Source organism: Anguilla anguilla, chromosome 11, assembly GCF_013347855.1.
Source record: "Anguilla anguilla isolate fAngAng1 chromosome 11, fAngAng1.pri, whole genome shotgun sequence".
Classification (NCBI taxonomy): Eukaryota; Metazoa; Chordata; class Actinopteri; order Anguilliformes; family Anguillidae; genus Anguilla; species Anguilla anguilla.
Genome location: NC_049211.1, coordinates 24,460,826 through 24,482,460, shown reverse-complemented (window position 1 = coordinate 24,482,460; position 21,635 = coordinate 24,460,826). Strand labels below are relative to the sequence as shown.

The following is a 21,635-nucleotide window of genomic DNA, read 5'->3' as shown; positions in this document are numbered from 1 at the left end:
AGACGTTGTAAAACTATTCACAACACTGATATTAATTACAAACAAATATGTCTTACTTTTTTTTATTTTTCCCCCTACATTTTTAACAATGACAATGCAAAATTTTAAATTGAGAATTAAAGATAAAATACACCCATTACTTTTAATTTATATTGCAATATCCAATACAACATCAGCGCATAAGTTTAACTGAATGGTAAGGGACGAATTAGAGTAATTTAAAATGCATTACTTCAACATTCTGTGCTACCTTGTAACATCAACTATGCAACTTAAAAGAAATAAATATGAAAATGTGGCTGGATATTGCACTAGTATGGGAAGGAGAATAGGACAGTATTAACACTTGTTTGTAAAGGTGAAAACATCACACACAGAATATCATGGCTGGGGTCTAAGCCTGCAGTACATAGGCGAATTTCATTCAATTAAATCCCAATTGCTTTCTGATAGCATAACATATATAATGCGCTGCTGCCTCCCCTGGACATGTTGTCTCAATGATATGGGGGTGTTTTGAAAACCTCGGACCCTCCACTCTTCAGATATGGTGTCACTTATATCAAATAAGCGTCATAGGAAATGTGGCTGGGGTTTGAACATGCAATACATAAGACACATTTCATTCAATTAAATCCCAATTGCTTTATAATACTATTACAGATAACATGCTCTGCTGCCTCCCCTGGACATGTTGTCTCAATGATATGGGGGTGTTTTGAAAACCTTGGACCCTCCACTCTTCAGATATGGTGTCAGTTATATCATATAAGTGTCATAGAATATGTTGCTGGGGTTTAAACATGCAATTTCTCTGCAAATAGTGTACTCCTATCTTCTGCTAGTACGGTTGAATACAGACAGTTTTTAACAAGTGCACATACAAGTCAAACAGTCTTGAATGAATTAAAATCTCTTTATGAATTCAGAATATGAAACACATAGTCATTAGTCATGATACATTTCATAGCAGGAAACAACCAGTATTGGACACCTGGGCTTGTAACAGGATGATGTAAAGTACAACTGGCCTTAACATTAAGCAATAACAATAATCAGTGAACAGAATTTTTGTAGTGACATTTTTTGTGTGACTTACAAAAGCAAAACTTGTTGGGTTAATTCATAGTGCAGATATGTACTGAATTTAATTTCAGTTCATGTACCTATTCCATGAATGGATAAATTAAATCTAATGGGTCATTTTAGTTGTTGAATGGCAGTGACTGAATGCAGGAATTTAGCTCCATCAAAACAAGATGAATTTCATTTGGTGAAAATGAATAACCAGGGTTTTGGACAGCATGGCGTAGCATTTCAGAAAATGTCCGTGGAATTCTTGTCATGTATTGTGGACCTATTGTTTTCAAGCAGAACTGTATTGATTTAAGATTTAGGAAGCTTTGCATTGAGGAGTTAAACCAACAGTTTGAGTACTTATTAGAAAACGTGCATATTTCAGAAAGTAAAGCATCAGATGTTGCCAATTCTTTGGTCCTCGTATTGAGGTAAAACATTTTGTTATTTTTCTGCGGTGGCTTCTGGAAAGACCTTCAAAGGTGTTTTGGGACTTTTTTCTTTTTATCCCTGGCTTCTTCTGGCTCTTTAAAAAAATGTCTCCTTTTTCTTGTTTTTATTTTTATTTTCTCACAGAATTCCCCTTCTCTCTGGCTCTATACAAATTGTATCGCTTCTCTATGCATTCATCAAGCCTGTGTTTTTTGTAGTTTAAGAATAATGTTTTTGTATTCTTTAATGTGACCTCTGAAATTGAAGTGGTTTTATTAACATGTGGTGTCTTGTCTTCATATGAACTTGAGAACCGCGACAAATTTCCTGAAAGCAGGTCTGACCAGATTGCAATTACAGACCTGCCAACCTTAGGAAAATATTTTGAATACCAGTCAGTCAGTGTAACGTTACCAGTCAGTGTAACGCTCAGTTCACATGCTTTCAACACTTCGCTTTGCACGCACAAACACACATACAAGCCTTTCTTCATAATTCTAATTTTGACTGTTAAAGTGATCAGGCAAAATTGTATAATTTGACCTGATTCTAAAATATCACTTGCACTGCACTGGACTATATTATGATATACTTTCAAGTCAAAAGTTTGAGTACACCTACTTAAAACAATTTTTTAAAATATTATTATTTCATTTTATGATATGGGTGTTTATACAAACTGATAACCATAAGTGAATTGCATTCACTTATTTAATAAAAATGGAAATAATTTAGTTTGTATATTGTAACATATGTTTTCATTTTCAAGTACTTACAGAAACTTATGTTGTAATGTAAAAAAAAAAAAACTTATGTTGCGATGTAAAACACTGTCAATTATGAAAAAATCCAAGTTTCTGTGCATGATTTCCATTTTTATTTAATAATTAAATAATTGAATCAGCTTTTATAGGTACACATCATATAGGCCTAATGAAAAAAATAGTATTCAATTGAAAAATTATCTATGAATTTGGCTAACTAGAGGTTTAGCCAAATTATTACCTGAAGCTCCTTGGTGGCTAATGTGAAAATCATAATTGCACAATATGCAAAATGCATGGTGCGGAAGTTTTGAGGGGCGGAGGCACGGCCATTGCTCCTGATATTTTGCGAGGAACTTCTGGGGGGCACGGACTCGTTTCTTTTTAGTAGGTCTGCTTCTCTCTCTCTCTCTCTCTCTCTCTCTCTCTCTCTCTCTCTCTCTCTCTCTCTCTCTCTCTCTCTCTCTCTCTCTCTCTCTCTCTCTCTCTCTCTCTCTCTCTCTCTCTCTCTCTCTTTCTCTCTCTCTCTCTCTCTCTCTCTCTCTCTCTCTCTCCTTATTAGTATCCTCGTCATCTGACGTCATGATTATTTTCTATAGTCAAACACCTTTGCAATGGTCACGTTGCTCCGACAGAGCGTGCGCGATTCAAAGTTTGAACACGGAATCTCCGTAGCGTTTGAGTTACTGCAGCTAAATTACTCAATCAGTTATTCACACGTCTCGTGACGAGGCTAAATCTCATGCGAGCTACTACTGCGGCTAACTAGATACACAACTTTATCTCATTATGATATACCCCTTGAAATGCGTCATCTCGTAAAGTTACCGAACATGTTTTACCGTTTTATATGTTAACATTACGGTCACATTTTTGTGCTTGATTATTACTCCCCACTTCCCATTTAACCTCAGCAATTCAGCGTTACGTTTTTTTTTTTTTTTTTTTTGTTCGTAGTTTCAGCTGGCATTTCGTACCTGCGTATTTTGACCAAGATTTGCGTGGTTGGTACACAAAATACGTGCAGGTTGGCAGGTCTGCAATTAGTTTATCCAATAGAATAGGTCCAAAGCAATGATTTTTCCCATTTTAATCCATATTTTCAGTGTTTATTCTTGACTCAGCCTGAACACTGTCAAAGTATTTAGAGAATGGTGATTTTGTCATATCAGGTAATGCATCAAAGTTTTGTTACATTACATTACATTACATTTATTTGGCAGACGCTTTTATCCAAAGCGACATACAAAAAGTGCATTTCATGGTCATAGACAACTACTAAACACAGGTTCAGTAAGATACCATACTTATTTTGTACAGCTATTTCTAGCCAAGAACACAGTTTAGTTCACACAGTGAACACTATTCAGACCTAACCTCTGCAAAGCCAACTAGGCAGAAGAATAAGCTACAGTATTAGGACAAATACAAATTGCCGAAAAGTGCTGGGATGGGGCAACATGTAACAGGTGTCATGAAAAAAGGAGGGGGGGGGGGATTTAGAGTGAAATATACAGCGTGGTGCTGGTTAGTCTAGGTATAGTCTGAAGAGATGAGTCTTCAGGCCACGGCGGAAGATGGGTAGTGAGGAGGAGGTTCGGAGAGGGACGAGGAGTTCGTTCCACCACTGGGGAGCTAGGGTGGAGAAGCTCTGTGATCCCTTTGGTCGGGTGGGAGTGGTTACAAGGCGCCCTGCTGCCACAGAGCGGAGTGGTCAAGCAGGGACATAAGATTGGATTGTTCAGTTGAGGAGTTCAGCTCTTTATACTCACTGCTGCTTATTTTCATAACTCTTGTTTTAAGTTCACTGATGGTCTCTGATACCCAAAATAACACAAACATCATATATTATTGCATGCATATCCTCAAGAGTGTTGGAATTAACAAGAACACTGAATATGTACATTCCCACTTTATACCGGTCACCTTTCCGCTTGTTTCTTGCATAAATCACTTGATTACAGTTCTGTAATCCAATCTTCCCCATATTGTTTTGGTATAATTTTTCGTTTTTGCTTTTCATTTCTGACTTCCTTTGTTTTTTGGATAACATTTGCATCATGATTACAGTTTATTATCTGTGTCTGTCTCTCTTCAAAATGAGTCTTACTCTGTGTGTTTTGTTCCATTGAATAGACTAAGGTCTTTATGTTCCCTTTATTGCTGAACCAAATTTGACGTAATAGTTTAATGCTTCGACTTAATGCACAGGGGTGCTTGTAGGGCCATTGTAGAGTTTTTGCCACGTCTGTCCAAAATTTTTTTATTAAATAAAACCCTGCTGTTTTCTGTTTTAACTACATGAATGGCATTTCCAATTTCAAAAATATCCAATTTGTGCATTTTTCCCCCTTTAAATTTGCAGTGTTTGACTGCTTGTTTGCTTCCGCCATGTAACTTCGACCGTTGGTTTATTTTTAAAAATTCTCCCACCTCCACTATGCCCTTCTTCACGCACTCCATAAAACATTGTCACATCCTCTCTTTCACTTGATCTCTCACCTGCTCCCTCATTCACTGCAAATGTTATTTGCTGTCCAAACACAACCCCCTCGTGGTATTCTAAATACCCCCCATATCATTCAGACAACATGTTCGGGGGAGGCAGCAGAGCATGATATAAGTTATGCTATCAGAGCTATCAGAAAGCAATTGGGATTTAATTGAATGAAATTTGTCTTATGTACTGCATGTTCAAACCCCAGCCACATTTTCTATGACACTTATATAAGTGACACCATATCTGAAGAGTGGAGGCTCCAAGGTTTTCAAAACACCCCCATATCATTGAGACAACATGTCCAGGGAAGGCAGCAGAGCCTGATATACACAATCCATTGACCTATACTAGCAGTAGAGAGGAATACACTGTTTAGTTGAACCACAACATTTTCTATCAAATTTTCTATCATGTTTATTTGATATCTTTGTCATCATATCATTTTAGTGAAGGGCTGTATGCAGTAAATGTCCATCTCATAAAAAACACGTTTTCAACGTACAAAAATGCCAAGTTACTCACACATATAAGACATACACCGTCTATAACTCATTCCTTCAGACTGCCAAAATTCAGGCCTGCCATTAAAAGTATTGATATCAAAATGATGCCAAGTTACGGTACTACAAACAATATAGGTTATCTTGCCTCACCGAAATTAAATAAGCAATGCTACCCAATATTTCCTCAATTCTTTCAAGTCACTTGGCCCTGTGTTTTGTAATCTTACCATTTTACAATGTCATGCAAACTTTGTGTCAGATCAAAGTGTCAAATATTTCGAATTGCCTCATGGAACACATTGAAATTCATGTACAAAAACTGGTGAGTAAGTACAGGAAGCATATTTGTCCAGAAAACATATGTTTATACTTGCTTCTGAACTGAATTTGAGTAAATGTACAAGTTTTTGTATATTTGCTACGTACAATAAATACTGCATGTAAAATACATATTGTACATACATAGAGAACTTCTTTATCCCCATGGGGACATTTCCCTCACAGTAGGTTACATTCACATTTACGAACAGACATTTATACCAAGAAACATACAATCATTCACGCAACAGAAAGGCTGGGCATTGAAATACATACATACCAATACAAATTGGACATATATTCAATCAATCTTGACTGTGAGAAAGCTATCCACACATATGTTTGGCCTGTCCATGTACTGCATGCTTATGCACACAGGGCCAAGTGACTTGAAAGAATTGAGGAAATATTGGGTAGCATTGCTTTGGAATACATCTTACTTAATTTCGGTGAGGCAAGATAACCTATATTGTTTGTAGTACCATAACTTGGCATCATTTTGATATCAATACTTTTAAGGCAGGCCTGGATTTTGGCATTCTGAAGGAATGAGTTATAGATGGTGTATGTCTTGTATGTGTGAGTAACTTGGCATTTTTGTACATTGAAAACGTGTTGTTTATGAGGTCTACTTAACTTCAGAGACTAGAAATTTTCATTTGCATTGTCTAATAAGCTATTACACATGTTACAGAAAAGATAGCTTCAGCATTGGGGAATCGTAATTTCCCTGGCATCAAATAAGTCCGGACCAAACGATCCTGGTGTGAAAGCACCCTCAAATAGGCTTTATTTCCGTCTCGCTTTCCCCGGGACATTGCTTCCCCTCCCCCAACTTCCCCTTGCTGCAGCCAGTAGTATGGAGCAGGATCATCTGATATCCAGAAGATGAAGAGACGAACTATATGTATATACATACATGTATATAGTTTAACTGTTAAAATATATTTCAGCAACTCTTCTAATGAATGTTGGTTTGTTTCCCCACAGGTTCACACTCAATCTGGGCGTTTGCAACACTTATTTACGGGCAGACCCAATTCCCAGAATTCAGTGTTTCGGTATTTGTGGATGATCTTCAGGTGCTGTACTATGACAGCAACATCAAGAAAATTATCTCTCGAAGTCGACCAAGCTCCACAAAGGGAGTTGAAGATATTATGCTTCTAGGTGCAAACATTGCGGTAGAAGGCATTTACAATTACATGAAACATCCATCACATCATGTAAGGCTCTTCGCCAATCACACTGGAGGTGAGCTGAGTGCGGGCAGGTGTTCAGTTCAGGCCCCGTCCACATTCAAAAGACCACACTACATTAAATGTCATTACACTATTATACAAAAGGGCCATGGTTTGTCTGTAGCGTGCCAGCTTGCCATACTGATAAGTTTCCTGTTTGCTGACTCAGAAGATTGTTCAGAGATGGGATGACCCTATGATCTAAGTGAATTTTTGGAGAAAATTAGAATCTGTGATAAGGTTGTTTGACAAAACAACTCAAATATAGTTGATGAAGCCCATATGCAAGTTGGTAAAGTGAGCCAGTTATATCATCTGCAGTAAAAAAAATATCCTAAATGTAGGGTACATTCACAGAATCAATTACTAACACAGCCAGCAGTAAGAGGCCATTAAGACTGTTTCTGTGAATCAGTATTCAAAGTTTTGGTTTTGTGAGTAGACTAGACTAAATGTATTCTTATTATTTTATGCCAAAGTGTGTCTAGAACATACTGTGGGTTGATGCTTGAAACTGCTGGCTTATTTGCCTTCTTATGTTTTCTTTGTTTTGAAGGAGTTCATGTTCATCAGAGGCTGAATGGATGTGTGCTGGACAATGACAAGCCCAGTCCGGTCATGCTGTGGGATGTTTATGATGGAACAGAAGCGGTACATTTTGACATGCATGATCGCACAGTCAACCCTCTATGGCCACAGCTTAAATGGACCACAAATGAAGCAGAGATTATTCGAATGCAGTTTATAGATATTTATCAGCCTATATGTATCCAAATACTGAAGTACTATCTGGAGAAAGAAAAGAACATTGTTCTTAGAAAAGGTAAGGATTATAACCTTCAACATACACCTGACTAAAACGCATGTTCATTACACCCTGATATACTGTACAGTGTGGAATTACTGTACTGTTACATTTCCAGTGGCCAAGAAAAATGGTAAAATGGTGTCCCAATAGGTGTGCATTTAACTATATATTTTACCTTATTTTGTTACCTTAGTATATGTTGCAGTTCTGATTGGTTTGGTAGGGAGGATCTTTGGTCTGACCTATTGCTGGAGGGCCCAGACCTGCCCTTTATAGTTTTAATGATTTGTATGACCAGGCTGTTTTCTCTTATTTTTTGTTATGTTTCATATGTAAATGATTTTCTGGCTAAATTGCAACTACCTTTTCTGGGCTTCAGTGTCTTTGTATGTTGCAGTGCTGTGGATGTGAGGAAAGGTATATTTACTCGATAGCACCGCATTCGGCTATATAAGGTCAAGCCCCCATCACAGCAATAACCTGTCATTTTTCTCACTAACTTTTGTATATTTCCATCCCATGTGAGGAATCTCAGCTTCCCTGTGTCCCTGTATAACAGCTACTTCTCTGGCTGATGCACTGTTTCCCCCCTCAGAGCGGCCCAGAGTCAGACTAATCCAGAAGACATGCAGGGAGACTGGAGTGGTGAAGGTGAGCTGTCTGGCCACTGGCTTCTACCCCCGGCACATCAACCTGACCATGCTGAGAGACGACCGTCCCATTCCAGACGAGGAGCTCATTTTGGGGGAGGTGTTACCGAATGGAGACGGGACGTACCAGACGAGGAGAACCCTTAGTATCAGTTCGGAGATAGAGAGAGAGAAACACCGTTACACCTGCTCTGTCACACACCTTGCTCTGGACAACAAGCTGGACATCAACTGGGGTAATGCACGTAAATACTGTACATGTTCTGCAGCACATTATTGTATTATTGTGGAGTCTGGGACAGGGTGGAAGAACATTGCGTTTTGTACATATTTGTAAAGTCTGCTACTTTCCATAAACATTAACCAATTTACTTACTGATTTTGTCAATGTATTGCACTGTTTTACAGAATCAGGTGAAGGTGCTAATGTTGCAGTCATCAGTTCTGTGGTTGTAGTGCCGGTTCTGGTTCTGGTTCTGATCTTTGCCATCCTTGCGTTTATCGTCTATAAGAAGAGACGCAGAGGTGAGGGCATAACCGGTATTTATGGGTATGTGTGGAATGGGGAAAGGGTGTAATATTGTTTTCCTGATAAATTTCTCTTTTTACAGGCATCTAGACCTGCTTTGGATACTTGCTTGCTAAAGGTAAGTGTCTAAATATTAATGTTTACAGAGGAGTATACTGTTCTGTCCCTTCTGAAGATGTATCACTGATGGTTTGTGCTCTCAGTTTCAGAGTCAGAAGACCCAGCTTCACACTCCTCTATCATTTAGAAATCCTTTATTGTACCTGGTCAGGTTGAGTAATTTTCTTTTTAGTATTCAATGGAATTGCAGACTGCTCATGATGCATATTCCTCCAATGATACACCTGCTTAGACACATTTTTGAATTGTGTGTTGAACACCGACTCAATAATTTCAGTTCTTTAGCCTTCACCTACCTTATTTGAAAAATGGACCAGATCTATTGTGAGGTCTTCATCCTCCCCAGACACTCCCACGTCACTCCCCTGCTCACTACCCTCCACTGGCTGCCTGTTATAGCTTGCATCAAATTTAAAACATTGGTCCTAGCATACCAGGCAGTCAAGGGATCAGCCCCAGCATACCTCCACAAGATATTCAAACCCTACATGCCAGCCAGATCCCTCCGTTCTGCTACCTCAGGATGCCTGGCACCTCCCCCTCTTCGCACCTGCGCTTCCCGAACATGTCTCCTGTCTGTTCTGGCCCCACAATGGTGGAACGACCTCCCCATGGAGGTCAGAACAGCTGAGACACTGACCCACTTCAAGCGACGACTGAAGACTCACCTCTTCAGGCTGCACCTCTCCTCATCCCTCCCTACCCCCCTGTAAATGACTGTAAGCTTAGGGTTGTAACTAGGCAGCTGTTTTGTAGGTGACTTAGGTGCATTAACTGTCTTAACTACTGCTTGTACATAGACTGCGTTGTTGCCGTTCTCGTTGTGTTAGTGTTAACCAGTTTAACCTTCAGGGTCCAAGTAGAACTATGCGGTTGTTCCCTGCACTTGGACCGGTACTTCTCTCTAGGGTTTTCGTCATACTTGTTCCTGGTTATGGTTATACACTTTGTTGTACGTCGCTCTGGATAAGAGCGTCTGTCAAATGCCTGTAATGTAATGTAATGTAATGAAATGTAATATTGATAATGACTATAATGAGATAAATGGTATTGGATTGTAAAGTAATCCCTAGCGATCTGTATTTTGATACTTGAATGATTCTGCTTTTATAAATATATATATGTGTATGGATGTATGTAAGTAATGTTTCATTTTTTTTCTTTGGCCACGTTTGTCGGAACAAGAGAGCCGACAGTGTTTGAAAAGCTTCACATATCAATGGTACCCATCCCTGACCTGTCTTGGGGGTGAAAGGTGAGCGGGATCGGACTGAGAGATCTAACTCAGACGGACCTCAATACAGGCACACAGAAACAGACTGTAAATAACCTTGGGCTTCCAGTCTTTTTTAATTATTATTTTTCATAATTGTACAACTAATAAATGATAAAAATGGCAACCAAAGTTTTTTTTTTTTGCTTGATTTATTTGCGTGAAACAACTTTATTAGGATGTCAGTTCCAATTCATTTTCTATTTTAATTTGTGTTAATTATGAATCTGTGATGTGTAATATAGAAACACTTGAGTGTGTATCTTGGAGGGTTATTTTGGAGTGTAAAGGGAACTATATTGCAATCTGAAACTTTATGCCTCATGCTTGGTGAGTTCCTACCAGTTGTTTCCTGTGCTTGGGGCTGTTTATTCTGGTGTGGCATGAGGGTGCACTGAGAGTTATGTTAGAGAGTCGGATCTTCAGTCTGCTGAATTCCTGTGTAGGTTGTGGCTTTGTTCTGTGGTAAGTTGTAAACTATCAAAAGAGAATGTCACTTCAGAATGTGTTCAGTGTGTGATGTGGTGCTAAGTTCCCCCCACTCTGGAATCCTACAACATAAATATTACGAGTACAGAGCAATATTTTAATTCTCACATGTGGAAAATATTACACTCCTATCATTCAGTGGAATTGTCAGGCAGTGGATAAGCGCTTCGTCTTTGCAGTGTTTCTGTAGAGTGAGCGGATATCTCGAAACAGCCAGCTGACACAAGGATTTGTCCTCTGACTGGTTTATTCCCTGGGAAAGGTACGGATAGGCTGTTACTCCAATTTACACAGCACCGCTTAGCTGTAGCTAAGCTTCTCCCTGGAAGGCTAGCTATCTTACATTCAACAAGAATACCAGTACACTGCTACAGCGTCTTCACGCCATTTTTTCTCTTTTCTTCCCTTCCACACTGCGCCACCTCCTCTCTCTAAATTTCAAATTTACGGAGGCCTTATTTATCTGGTGATATTGACATAACGAAAGTTTTCTTGTGATCTTGTGCCATCCCATAATTCCAAATTGCTACAGTGAAAATGCACAAAATCCAGTACATGAACACCTGGGAAGGTCTTCAAGAATATTTTGGACTTTGCAGAAATCGGTTTGATTTCATAATTTTATTGAATTTTAAAAAGTGATATGTATAAAATTGAATGAACATTTTGGAGGATTTTACCATCCCATGAATCCAGATTCCTACTGTGAAAACACATTCTCATGAATACCTGGGAAGCCGGACTTTAAATATCTAGTTGAGTTTAATTATTTGATTTGATTATTTTATGTAATTTTTAAGAACGGCGTGCATTTATCTTAATTGTCATTTTGGAATTTTTGATACTCCATTGTAGAGCGAGGAGTCTCTGGGGAGGGGAGTGGGTACGGTATGGAATAATGGATAATAAACAGATAATAATCTAACATCACTCTCAAGTGTGCTGTTTATTTTCAATGAAATAATACTTTTTTAACATGTCTCAAAGTAGGCTAGCCACGGCTACTATTTTATCGACATTTTGAGAAAACGTGACCTACTTAGCCAACGTATATCAGCACTTTGTATTTCATGCAGCCGTTACTACAAGTCACGGTAAAGAAATCCGCATCTAAAACAACCCACTTTGGGAAATGTACTGAAATGAAATGGCCACATGAAACACATTCTTTCAAACTAAATTGTGTGAAATAAAATCGAAACAAAAACATTTTATGAAAAATAGGGAAAGAAAGTGTTTGGTTCTTTGGCTATTACATATTCTGTAGGGAAATTCTATAAATGCCCCGACCCCCCGGTCACCAACGTCCAGCCCCCCATGTTCTTAAGGCATGCTCTTAAGGCATGCCTTGGCTACTTTGAGACATGTTTTTTTTTTTTTTTTTAACTTGTTATTTCATTGAAAATAAACAGCACACTTGACAGTGATGTTCGATTATTATCAATTTATTATCCATATTTCCATACCGCAGTTCAGTGAACGAATCACTGAACTGCGAACGATAGTCAGTCAGTGAACTACCAGTTCACGTTCGCGAACGAATCGTTTCACGAAGTGATTCAGTACACTTCGTTCACCCAAAAGATTCACTCTTTTGAACGAATCGTTCGCGAACAACACAACACTAGAGTTCACACGTGAAGCAAGGGATACGTCGGAAGACATTATGGAACGAATAACTGCGCTTCTTTTTCTTTTACAGGCGACAGTAACTGTTGTCAACACAGGTAAAATATTTATGTATTCATGTAGCCTACGTGATGTTAATTTTAACTTAGCCTATAGCTATTGATTTATGATCGTTTGAATAAATCACCAGCTTGGTTGAAAGCAAACCACCCACTTGACAGCGGTGGATGTTTGTGCGGGTAAAAAAACCCTCCAGTTGGTAGAAACGGATTGATTTAGCGAATTTGTAATTAGCCTACGTTACTTGTTTTCATGTGAATGTCTTATGTATAAAAAAAAACTTCGGCTAACTTCTGATGTAGCCTATAGGCCTACGTCAGCGAAATCATAGCGGCTCCCGTTATACTGAAATATACTGAATTTCAGCTCATTTTAACCATACAACACAACGTTTCCGCTGGTAAGGTTTTGCCGCGGCGTGGCGGATCCTAACTCTGTTCGGGCAAGTGGAATACCTCATGCAGTTGTCTGATCGGACAAGTAAAAAATAAATGTGATAAATATGTAACGTTATCATGAAAATAAACAGAATTTAAAAATATATATAAATATTTTAGGGCATTTAAAATGTTTGAGTGATTCAGCTACTTCCATTTCCATACTACAACATGGTCATTTTTTTACCATGAAAACGAAAGGGAAAGTGTTTATTTTTAAGGTTTTGTAGGCTACATCTAAAACTACTTTTTAGCCCTTGCAAACTGTTATTCCTTGTATCAAGATTTCGTCAGAGCTATAAGATAGATTTAGATATTTAAAAAAAAAAAACCTTTAAGAAGCCTCAAGAGGTTATGTTTTCATAGTCTTTTTTGCCTTTGCTACACCCCCCCGCCCGCCCCCCTTTCGGACACCCACCACCACACCAAGAGATCAATTCCACAGGAAACACTGCCACATATAACTAAAAACATTTAATTTGGCTCAAATTCAGTTTAATCTGTTACCTTAGACTGAGACCAACTCATAGCCAGAGGATAGTAGCCTATTACGTGTTAGACGAGCCGAATTAAACTTTTTTAGTTTTTATTTCACGAATAAATGTGACTAAAATCTTCCACAAACGAAAATGAGGCGAGAAATGGGTGTTAAAATAGCTGCATTTTAACTCATTTTAAATACAGCTTCTGTGAATAAGTATCGGCTCGTAGCCAGTAGGCTACTAGCCTCTGTTGTAGGGGGTGTATGGCAAGCCGTTTCAGCTTTAATTCATTTCTAGAGGATATCGCAAATTCAAATTCTAACTAGATAGAATGCAAATTGTTGATATCAGAAATTCAATTGTAGCCAGTTATAATGTGTATTTCTGATATCAGAAATTCGGTTTTAACTAGTTAAAATACAATTCTTGATATTGAGGTGTAGCAAAGGCAAAAAAGTTTAAGACTATGAAAACATAACCTCTTGAGACTTCTTAAAGGTTTATTTTTTAATATCAAAATCTATCTTATAGCTCTGACGAGCTCTTGATACAAGGAATAGCAGTTTGCAAGAGCTAAAAAGTAGTTTTAGATGTACTTTAAAACCATAAAAGGTTTGTTAACCCTTGTATTGTTTGTAAATATTGAAGCAAGATAGGCCTGTATTTTGAGTTATGGTGGGGTGAGAACAATTAAAAGAGCACACTGTCCATCTAGAAGTTCTACTCTTCAAGAATATAGGACTATATAACCAAAATTGATACTCAAGAAAAGTTACATATTGCACTTTAAAAGGGACACTCTTCTGCTAAATTAACTGTTACCATGACAAAATAGTACTTAGTTAGAATGTTTTATCTTTTTATTTAACAATATAGTTTGAGCTGGGTCCACATTCAAAGCCCTCTCTCTCTGTGTCTCTCTCACACTCAATGACAGAGTTTATATGCATTGTCCATGCAAAAAAAGTAAAAAGTGAGAAAAATGGCTTTAAAGATTCTGTTCTGTTACATTCTAATTCTACTGAGAAGCATGATACAAAAATTTCCTAACTAACTTAGATGCTTGATTAATGTATTTTTTATTAGCTAGTTTTATCTGTATTAATTTCTGGACACTGCAGCAGCTTGTGAGACTGCTCCTCTCGTTACAATCATAATCGTCACTAGAATGCAACCCCTAACTCTCAGTTTTGCTAGCTCTATACATTCACAAAACCTTAAAAATAAACACTTTCCCTTCCGTTTTCATGGGAAAAAAATCACCATGTTGTAGTATGGAAATTGAAGTAGGCTAGTTGAATCACTCAAACATTTGAAATGCCATAAATTATTATTATTATTTTTCGCGCTGTTTTGGCGATTTGCCAACAATTTGCGGCCGCGACATCCGACGGGCTTCTCCAGGTCACCATTTTAATCAGATGTATTGTAGCCTACCATTATAACAGTAGGCTAGCTCTAGATTTAAAAAAATGGTAGGTACGTTGCCTACGTAGCTCAGCTGGAACAGGTTCCGCTTCGGCTCAAACAAACACTGTTTATTTTCAGATAACGTTACATATTTATCACATTTATTTTTTACTTGTCCGATCAGACAACTGCATGAGGCATTCCACTTGCCCGAACAGAGTTAGGATCCGCCAGTTGTCATCACCGAATGATGGTTAACGCCAGTGCTTCAGATGGGCAGGAGCTGTCGGGACTTGTATATGAGTACCGACTCTTCTTTTGATTACCAACATTAATTTATTTTAAACAGTATGTATTTTGAGGAGTAGGTACCGGCACTTATTTTGGTCCAATTAAAACACTGGTTAACACTATTGTATTTTGTAGGCTAATATTTGAAGCGCCCTACCTACCTTGTCCTTGTCTTTCGGTGGCTGAAGAAAAAAAAGTGACGCTTTGACCGACCGTGCGACATTCGCGCGCTGCAAGTCTTCCGACCACCTCAGAAAGGAGCAAGCACGGAGCGCGCGCGGCCTAGGCTCTTTTTGAAAATAAATATGTGGACGCGGCAGTATGGATTTGAAAGCGCATTTAGGCAGAAATATTTAGAAAGCTTAACGTTTTTAATTTAATTTAATTTAATTTATGAATTTAATATATAGGCTATATTCAGTATATATATATATATATATATATATATATATATATTTCTTTTCTTTTCTTTTCTTTTCTTTTATTTATTTTTTAATCTTTTTTTTATTATTATGTTGTGGCGGCAAGGATTTTGCCGTGGCGCCACGCCAGGAAAAGGAACCAGGGAAGGAGTGAATTATCACATGCATGAAGCCTTGATGAAGTGATGACATTTTATATCCAAACTGGCTACTGTTTGGCCGAGGCATACAAGCGCGAGGCAGTATTTCTAGTTCTTCATGCCATGCATAGCTATTTCTGACATACTGTGGCTTAAAAGGGTAAATATCCCTCTAAATATGAATACTGTAATTTAAAAAAAATTATCAACTCATTAAAATTCTAGGATTGCAATTGTGGTTTGAACAAAAGCCAGCATGCGCATTGGTCCCCCAGGGCTGAATTTGAGGACCACTGAACTAATAGATATTCCCAAATCTAAACAGAACAACATAGCAGCAGTCACCAAATTATTAATACCAATTTAGCACTTGAGTACACACACTCCTTGCACAAAAATAAATATACCATTAAATCTACTCACAAACTCTGTACTTACCTTGGTACTTTTGCCCCAGTCAGCCAGTTGATGCCATGTTTTTTGTTACCTGCCTTAAAATTCGCCTACAATACAAGCAAGGAATAAGAAGTAATAAAAATGATTATTGTAATGCTGTGTGTGTGTAGTATAGTTGAATGACATCAATTGCTGTTAGAGGACATTTTGCATGGAATATTACTGAAAGTTAAAATGCAAGTTAACAAGTCAAATTTCACCTCAAATGGAATCTACTTTACTTCAGAGACTATAAATTTGCATTTGCATTGTCTAATAAGCTATTACACGTTACAGAAAAGATAGCTTCAGCATGGGGGAATCATAATTTCCCTGGCATCAAATAAGTCCGGACCAAACGATCCTGGTGTGAACCCTCAAATAGGCTTTATTCCCATCTCGCTTTCCCCGGGACATTGCTTCCCTCCCCCAACTTCCCCTCGCTGCAGCCAGTAGTATGGAGCAGGATCACCTGACATCCAGAAGATGAAGAGACGTGGGTCTCATATGTCGATTGGTGTCTGCTAGCGGCTAGCCATTTTCTTCGCTAACTAGGTTTGGCTAGGCATGTCTGAAGGTTGAAGTTAAATCAAATTTGTCTTTTGAATTTATTATATATAGTTTAACTGTTAAAATATAATTCAGCAACTCTTCTAATGAATTTTGGTATGTTTCCCCACAGGTTCACACTCAATCTGGGCGTTTGCAACATTTATTCACGGGCAGACCCAATTCCCAGAATTCAGTATTTTGGCATTTGTGAATGATCTTCAGGTGCTGTACTATGACCGCAACATCAATAAACTTATCTCTCGAAGCGGACCAAACTCCACAAAGGGAGTTGAAGATATTAAGCTTCTAGGTGCAAACACTGTGATAGAAGACATTTACAATTACATGAAACGTCCATCACATCGTGAAAGGCTCTTCGCCAATCACACTGGAGGTGAGCTGAGTGCGGGCAGGTGTTCAGTTCAGACCCCGTCAACATTCAGAAGACCACACTACATTAAATTTAATTACACTATTATACAAAAGGGCCATGGTTTGTCCGTAGCGTGCCAGCTTGCCATACTGGTAAGTTTCCTGTTTGCTGACTCAGAGGATTGTTCAGGGATGGGATGACCCTATGATCTAAGTGAATTTTCGGAGAAAATACGAATCTGTGATAAGGTTGTTTGACAAAAGCTACAGCTCAAATATAGTTGATGAAGCCCATATGCAAGTTGGCAAAGTGAGCCAGTTATATCATCTGCAGTAAAAAAAATATCCTAAATGTAGGGTAACGGCTCATTCACAGAATCAATTACTAACACAGCCAGCAGTAAGAGGGCATTAAGACTTTCTGTGAATCAGTATTCAAAGTTTTGGTTTTGTGAGTAGACTAGACTAAATGTATTCTTATTATTTTATACCAAAATGTCTCGAGAACATACTGTGGGTTGATGCTTGAAACTGCTGGCTTATTTGCCTTCTTATTTTTTCTTTGTTTTAAAGGAGTTCATGTTCATCAGAAGCTGTCTGGATGTGTGCTGGACAATGACAAGTCCAGTCTGGTCATGATGCGGGATGCTTATGATGGAACAGAAGCGATGTATTTTGACATGCATAATTATACAGTCAACCCTATATGGTCACAGCTTATACAGAGCACACAGGCAGCAGAGCATTTTCTAATGAAATTAAGAAATGATTATCAGCCTATTTGTATCGACATACTGAAGTACTATCTGGAGAAAGAAAAGAACATTGTGCTTAGAAAAGGTAAGGATTATAACCTTCAACATACACCTGAGTAAAACGCATGTTCATTACACCCTGATATACTGTACAGTGTGGAATTACTGTACTGTTACATTTCCTGTGGCCATGAAAAATTGTGTCCCAATAGGTTTGCATTTAACTATATATTTTACCTTATTTTGTTACCTTAGTATATGTTGCAGTTCTGATTGGTTTGGTAGGGAGGATCTTTGGTCTGACCTATTGCTGGAGGGCCCAGACCTGCCCTTTATAGTTTTAATGATTTGCATGACCAGGCTGTTTTCTCTTATTTTTTGTTATGTTTCATATGTAAATGATTTTCTGGCTAAATTGCAACTACCTTTTCTGGGCTTCAGTGTCTTTGTATGTTGCAGTGCTGTGGATGTGAGGAAAGGTATATTTACTCGATAGCGCCGCATTCGGCTATATAAGGTCAAGCCCCCATCACAATAACCTGTCATTTTTCTCACTAACTTTTGTATATTTCCATCCCATGTGAGGAATCTCAGCTTCCCTGCGTCCCTGTATAACAGCTGCTTCTCTGGCTGATGCACTGTTGTTTCCCCCCTCAGAGCGGCCCAGAGTCAGACTAATCCAGAAGACATGCAGGGAGACTGGAGTGGTGAAGGTGAGCTGTCTGGCCACTGACTTCTACCCCCGGCACATCAACCTGACCATGCTGAGAGACGACCGTCCCATTCCAGACGAGGAGCTCATTTTGGGGGAGGTGTTACCCAACGGAGACGGGACGTACCAGACGAGGAGAACCCTTAGTATCAGTTCGGAGATAGCGAGAGAGAAACACTGTTACACCTGCTCTGTCACACACCTTGCTCTGGACAACAAGCTGGACATCAACTTGGGTAATGCACGTAAATACTGTACATGTTCTGCGGCACATTATTGTATTATTGTGGAGTCAGTGGGACAGGGTGGAAGAACATTGCGTTTTGTACAGGTGCATATTTGTAAAGTCTGCTCCTTTCCATAAACATTAACCAATTTACTTACTGATTTTGTCAATGTATTACACTGTTTTACAGAACCAGGTGAAGGTGCTAATGTTGCAGTCATCAGTTCTGTGGTTGTAGTGCTGGTTCTGGTTCTGGTTCTGATCTTTGCCATCCTTGCGTTTATCGTCTATAAGAAGAGACGCAGAGGTGAGGGCATAACCGGTATTTATGGGTATGTGTGGAATGGGGAAAGGGTGTAATATTGTTTTCCTGATAAATTTCTCTTTTTACAGGCATCTAGACCTGCTTTGGATACTTGCTTGCTAAAGGTAAGTGTCTAAATATTAATGTTTACAGAGGAGTATACTGTTCTGTCCCTTCTGAAGATGTATCACTGATGGTTTGTGCTCTCAGTTTCAGAGTCAGAAGACCCAGCTTCACACTCATTCTATCATTTAGAAATCATTTATTGTACCTGGTCAGGTTGAGTAATTTTCTTTTTAGTATTCAATGGAATTGCAGACTCATGCATATTCCTCCAATGATACACCCGCTTAGACACATTTTTGAATTGTGTGTTGAACACCGACTCAATAATTTCAGTTCTTTAGCCTTCACCTACCTTATTTGAAAAATGGACCAGATCTATTGTGAGGTCTTCAACCTCCCCAGACACTCCCACGTCACTCCCCTGCTCACTCCCCTCCACTGGCTGCCTGTTATAGCTTGCATCAAATTTAAAACATTGGTCCTAGTATACCAGGCAGTCAAGGGATCAGCCCCAGCATACCTCCACAAGATATTCAAACCCTACATGCCAGCCAGATCCCTCCGTTCTGCTACCTCAGGATGCCTGGCACCTCCCCCTCTTCGCACCTGCGCTTCCCGAACACGTCTCCTGTCTGTTCTGGCCCCACAATGGTGGAATGACCTCCCCATGGAGGTCAGAACAGCTGAGACACTGACCCACTTCAAGCGACGACTGAAGACTCACCTCTTCAGGCTGCACCTCTCCTCATCCCTCCCTACCCCCCTGTAAATGACTGTAAGCTTAGGGTTGTAACTAGGCAGCTGTTTTGTAGGTGACTTAGGTGCATTAACTGTCTTAACTACTGCTTGTACATAGACTGCGTTGTTGCCGTTATCGTTGTGTTAGTGTTAACCAGTTTAACCTTCAGGGTCCAAGTTGAACTATGCGGTTGTTCCCTTCACTCTCTAGGGTTTTCGTCATACTTGTTCCTGGTTATGGTTATACACTTTGTTGTACGTCGCTCTGGATAAGAGCGTCTGCCAAATGCCTGTAATGTAATGTAATGTAATGAAATGTAATATTGATAATGACTATAATGAGATAAATGGTATTGGATTGTAAAGTAATCCCTAGCGATCTGTATTTTGATACTTGAATGATTCTGCTTTTATAAATATATATATGTGTATGGATATATGTAAGTAATGTTTCATTTTTTTTCTTTGGCCACGTTTGTCGGAACAAGAGAGCCGACAGTGTTTGAAAAGCTTCACATATCAATGGTACCCATCCCTGACCTGTCTTGGGGGTGAAAGGTGAGCGGGATCGGACTGAGAGATCTAACTCAGACAGACCTCAACACAGGCACACAGAAACAGACTGTAAATAATCTCGGGCTTCCAGTCTTTTTTAATTATTATTTTTCATAATTGTACAACTAATAAATGATAAAAATGGCAACCAAAGTTTTTTTTTTTTGCTTGATTTATTTGCGTGAAACAACTTTATTAGGATGTCAGTTCCAATTCATTTTCTATTTTAATTTGTGTTAATTATGAATCTGTGGTGTGTATCTTGGAGGGTTATTTTGGAGTGTAAAGGGAACTATATTGCAATCTGAAACTTTATGCCTCATGCTTGGTGAGTTCCTACCAGTCGTTTCCTGTGCTTGGGGCTGTTTATTCTGGTGTGGCATGAGGGTGCACCGAGAGTTATGTAAGAGAGTCGGATCTTCAGTCTGCTGAATTCCTGTGTAGGTTGTGGCTTTGTTCTGTGGTAAGTTGTAAACTATCAAAAGAGAATGTCACCTCAGAATGTGTTCAGTGTGTGATGTGGTGCTTAGTTCCCCCCACTCTGGAATCCTACAACATAAATATTATGAGTACAGAGCAATATTTTAATTCTCACACGTGGAAAATATTACACTCCTATCATTCAGTGGAATTGTAAGGCCGTGGATAAGCGCTTGGTCTTTGCAGTGTTTCTGTAGAGTGAGCGGATATCTTGAAACAACCAGCTGACACAAGGATTTGTCCTCTGACTGGTTTATTCCCTGGGAAAGGTACGGATAGGCTGTTACTCCAATTTACACTGCACCGCTTAGCTGTAGCTAAGCTTCTCCCTGGAAGGCTAGCTATCTTACATTCAACAAGAATACCAGTACACTGCTACAGCGTCTTCACGCCATTTTTTCTCTTTTCTTCCCTTCCACACTGCGCCACCTCCTCTCTCTAAATTTAAAATTTACGGAGGCCTTATTTATCTGGTGATATTGACATAACGAAGGTTTTCTTGTGATCTTGTGCCATCCCATAATTCCAAATTGCTACAGTGAAAATGCACAAAATCCAGTACATGAACACCTGGGAAGGTCTTCAAGAATATTTTGGACTTTGCAGAAAATGGTTTGATTTCATAATTTTATTGAATTTTAAAAAGTGGTATGTATAAAATTGAATGAACATTTTGGAGGATTTTACCATCCCATGAATCCAGATTCCTACTGTGAAAACAGATTCTCATGAATACCTAGGAAGCCGGACTTTAAATATCTATTTGAGTTTAATTATTTGATTTGATTATTTTATGTAATTTTTAAGAACGGCGTGCATTTATCTTAATTGTCATTTTGGAATTTTTGATACTCCATTGTAGAGC

At 38.8% G+C, this 21,635-nt stretch overlaps 1 protein-coding gene across 5 annotated transcripts in view; it reads left to right on the top strand.

The window, feature by feature from the left end:
- Positions 1 to 19,621, top strand: part of LOC118208016 (major histocompatibility complex class I-related gene protein-like) — a 33,248-nt gene extending 13,627 nt beyond the window's left edge. The window contains exons 1-7 of one of the 5 annotated variants that reach the window (XM_035382277.1): positions 12,308 to 12,431; positions 16,693 to 16,956; positions 17,508 to 17,774; positions 18,347 to 18,637; positions 18,818 to 18,934; positions 19,021 to 19,056; positions 19,576 to 19,621. In XM_035382277.1, the coding sequence (XP_035238168.1) occupies positions 12,371 to 12,431; positions 16,693 to 16,956; positions 17,508 to 17,774; positions 18,347 to 18,637; positions 18,818 to 18,934; positions 19,021 to 19,028 (1,008 nt within the window). In that variant the 5' untranslated portion in view covers positions 12,308 to 12,370 and the 3' untranslated portion in view covers positions 19,029 to 19,056; positions 19,576 to 19,621. Of the gene's footprint in view, positions 1 to 6,584; positions 6,849 to 7,391; positions 7,659 to 8,238; positions 8,530 to 8,701; positions 8,819 to 8,904; positions 8,941 to 9,025; positions 9,401 to 9,464; positions 9,506 to 12,307; positions 12,432 to 16,692; positions 16,957 to 17,507; positions 17,775 to 18,346; positions 18,638 to 18,817; positions 18,935 to 19,020; positions 19,057 to 19,141; positions 19,486 to 19,575 lie in introns of those variants that run through there. The other 4 variants (XM_035382276.1, XM_035382278.1, XM_035382279.1 and 1 more) reach the window with 4 other exon arrangements.
- The last annotated feature ends 2,014 nt before the right edge of the window (positions 19,622 to 21,635 follow it).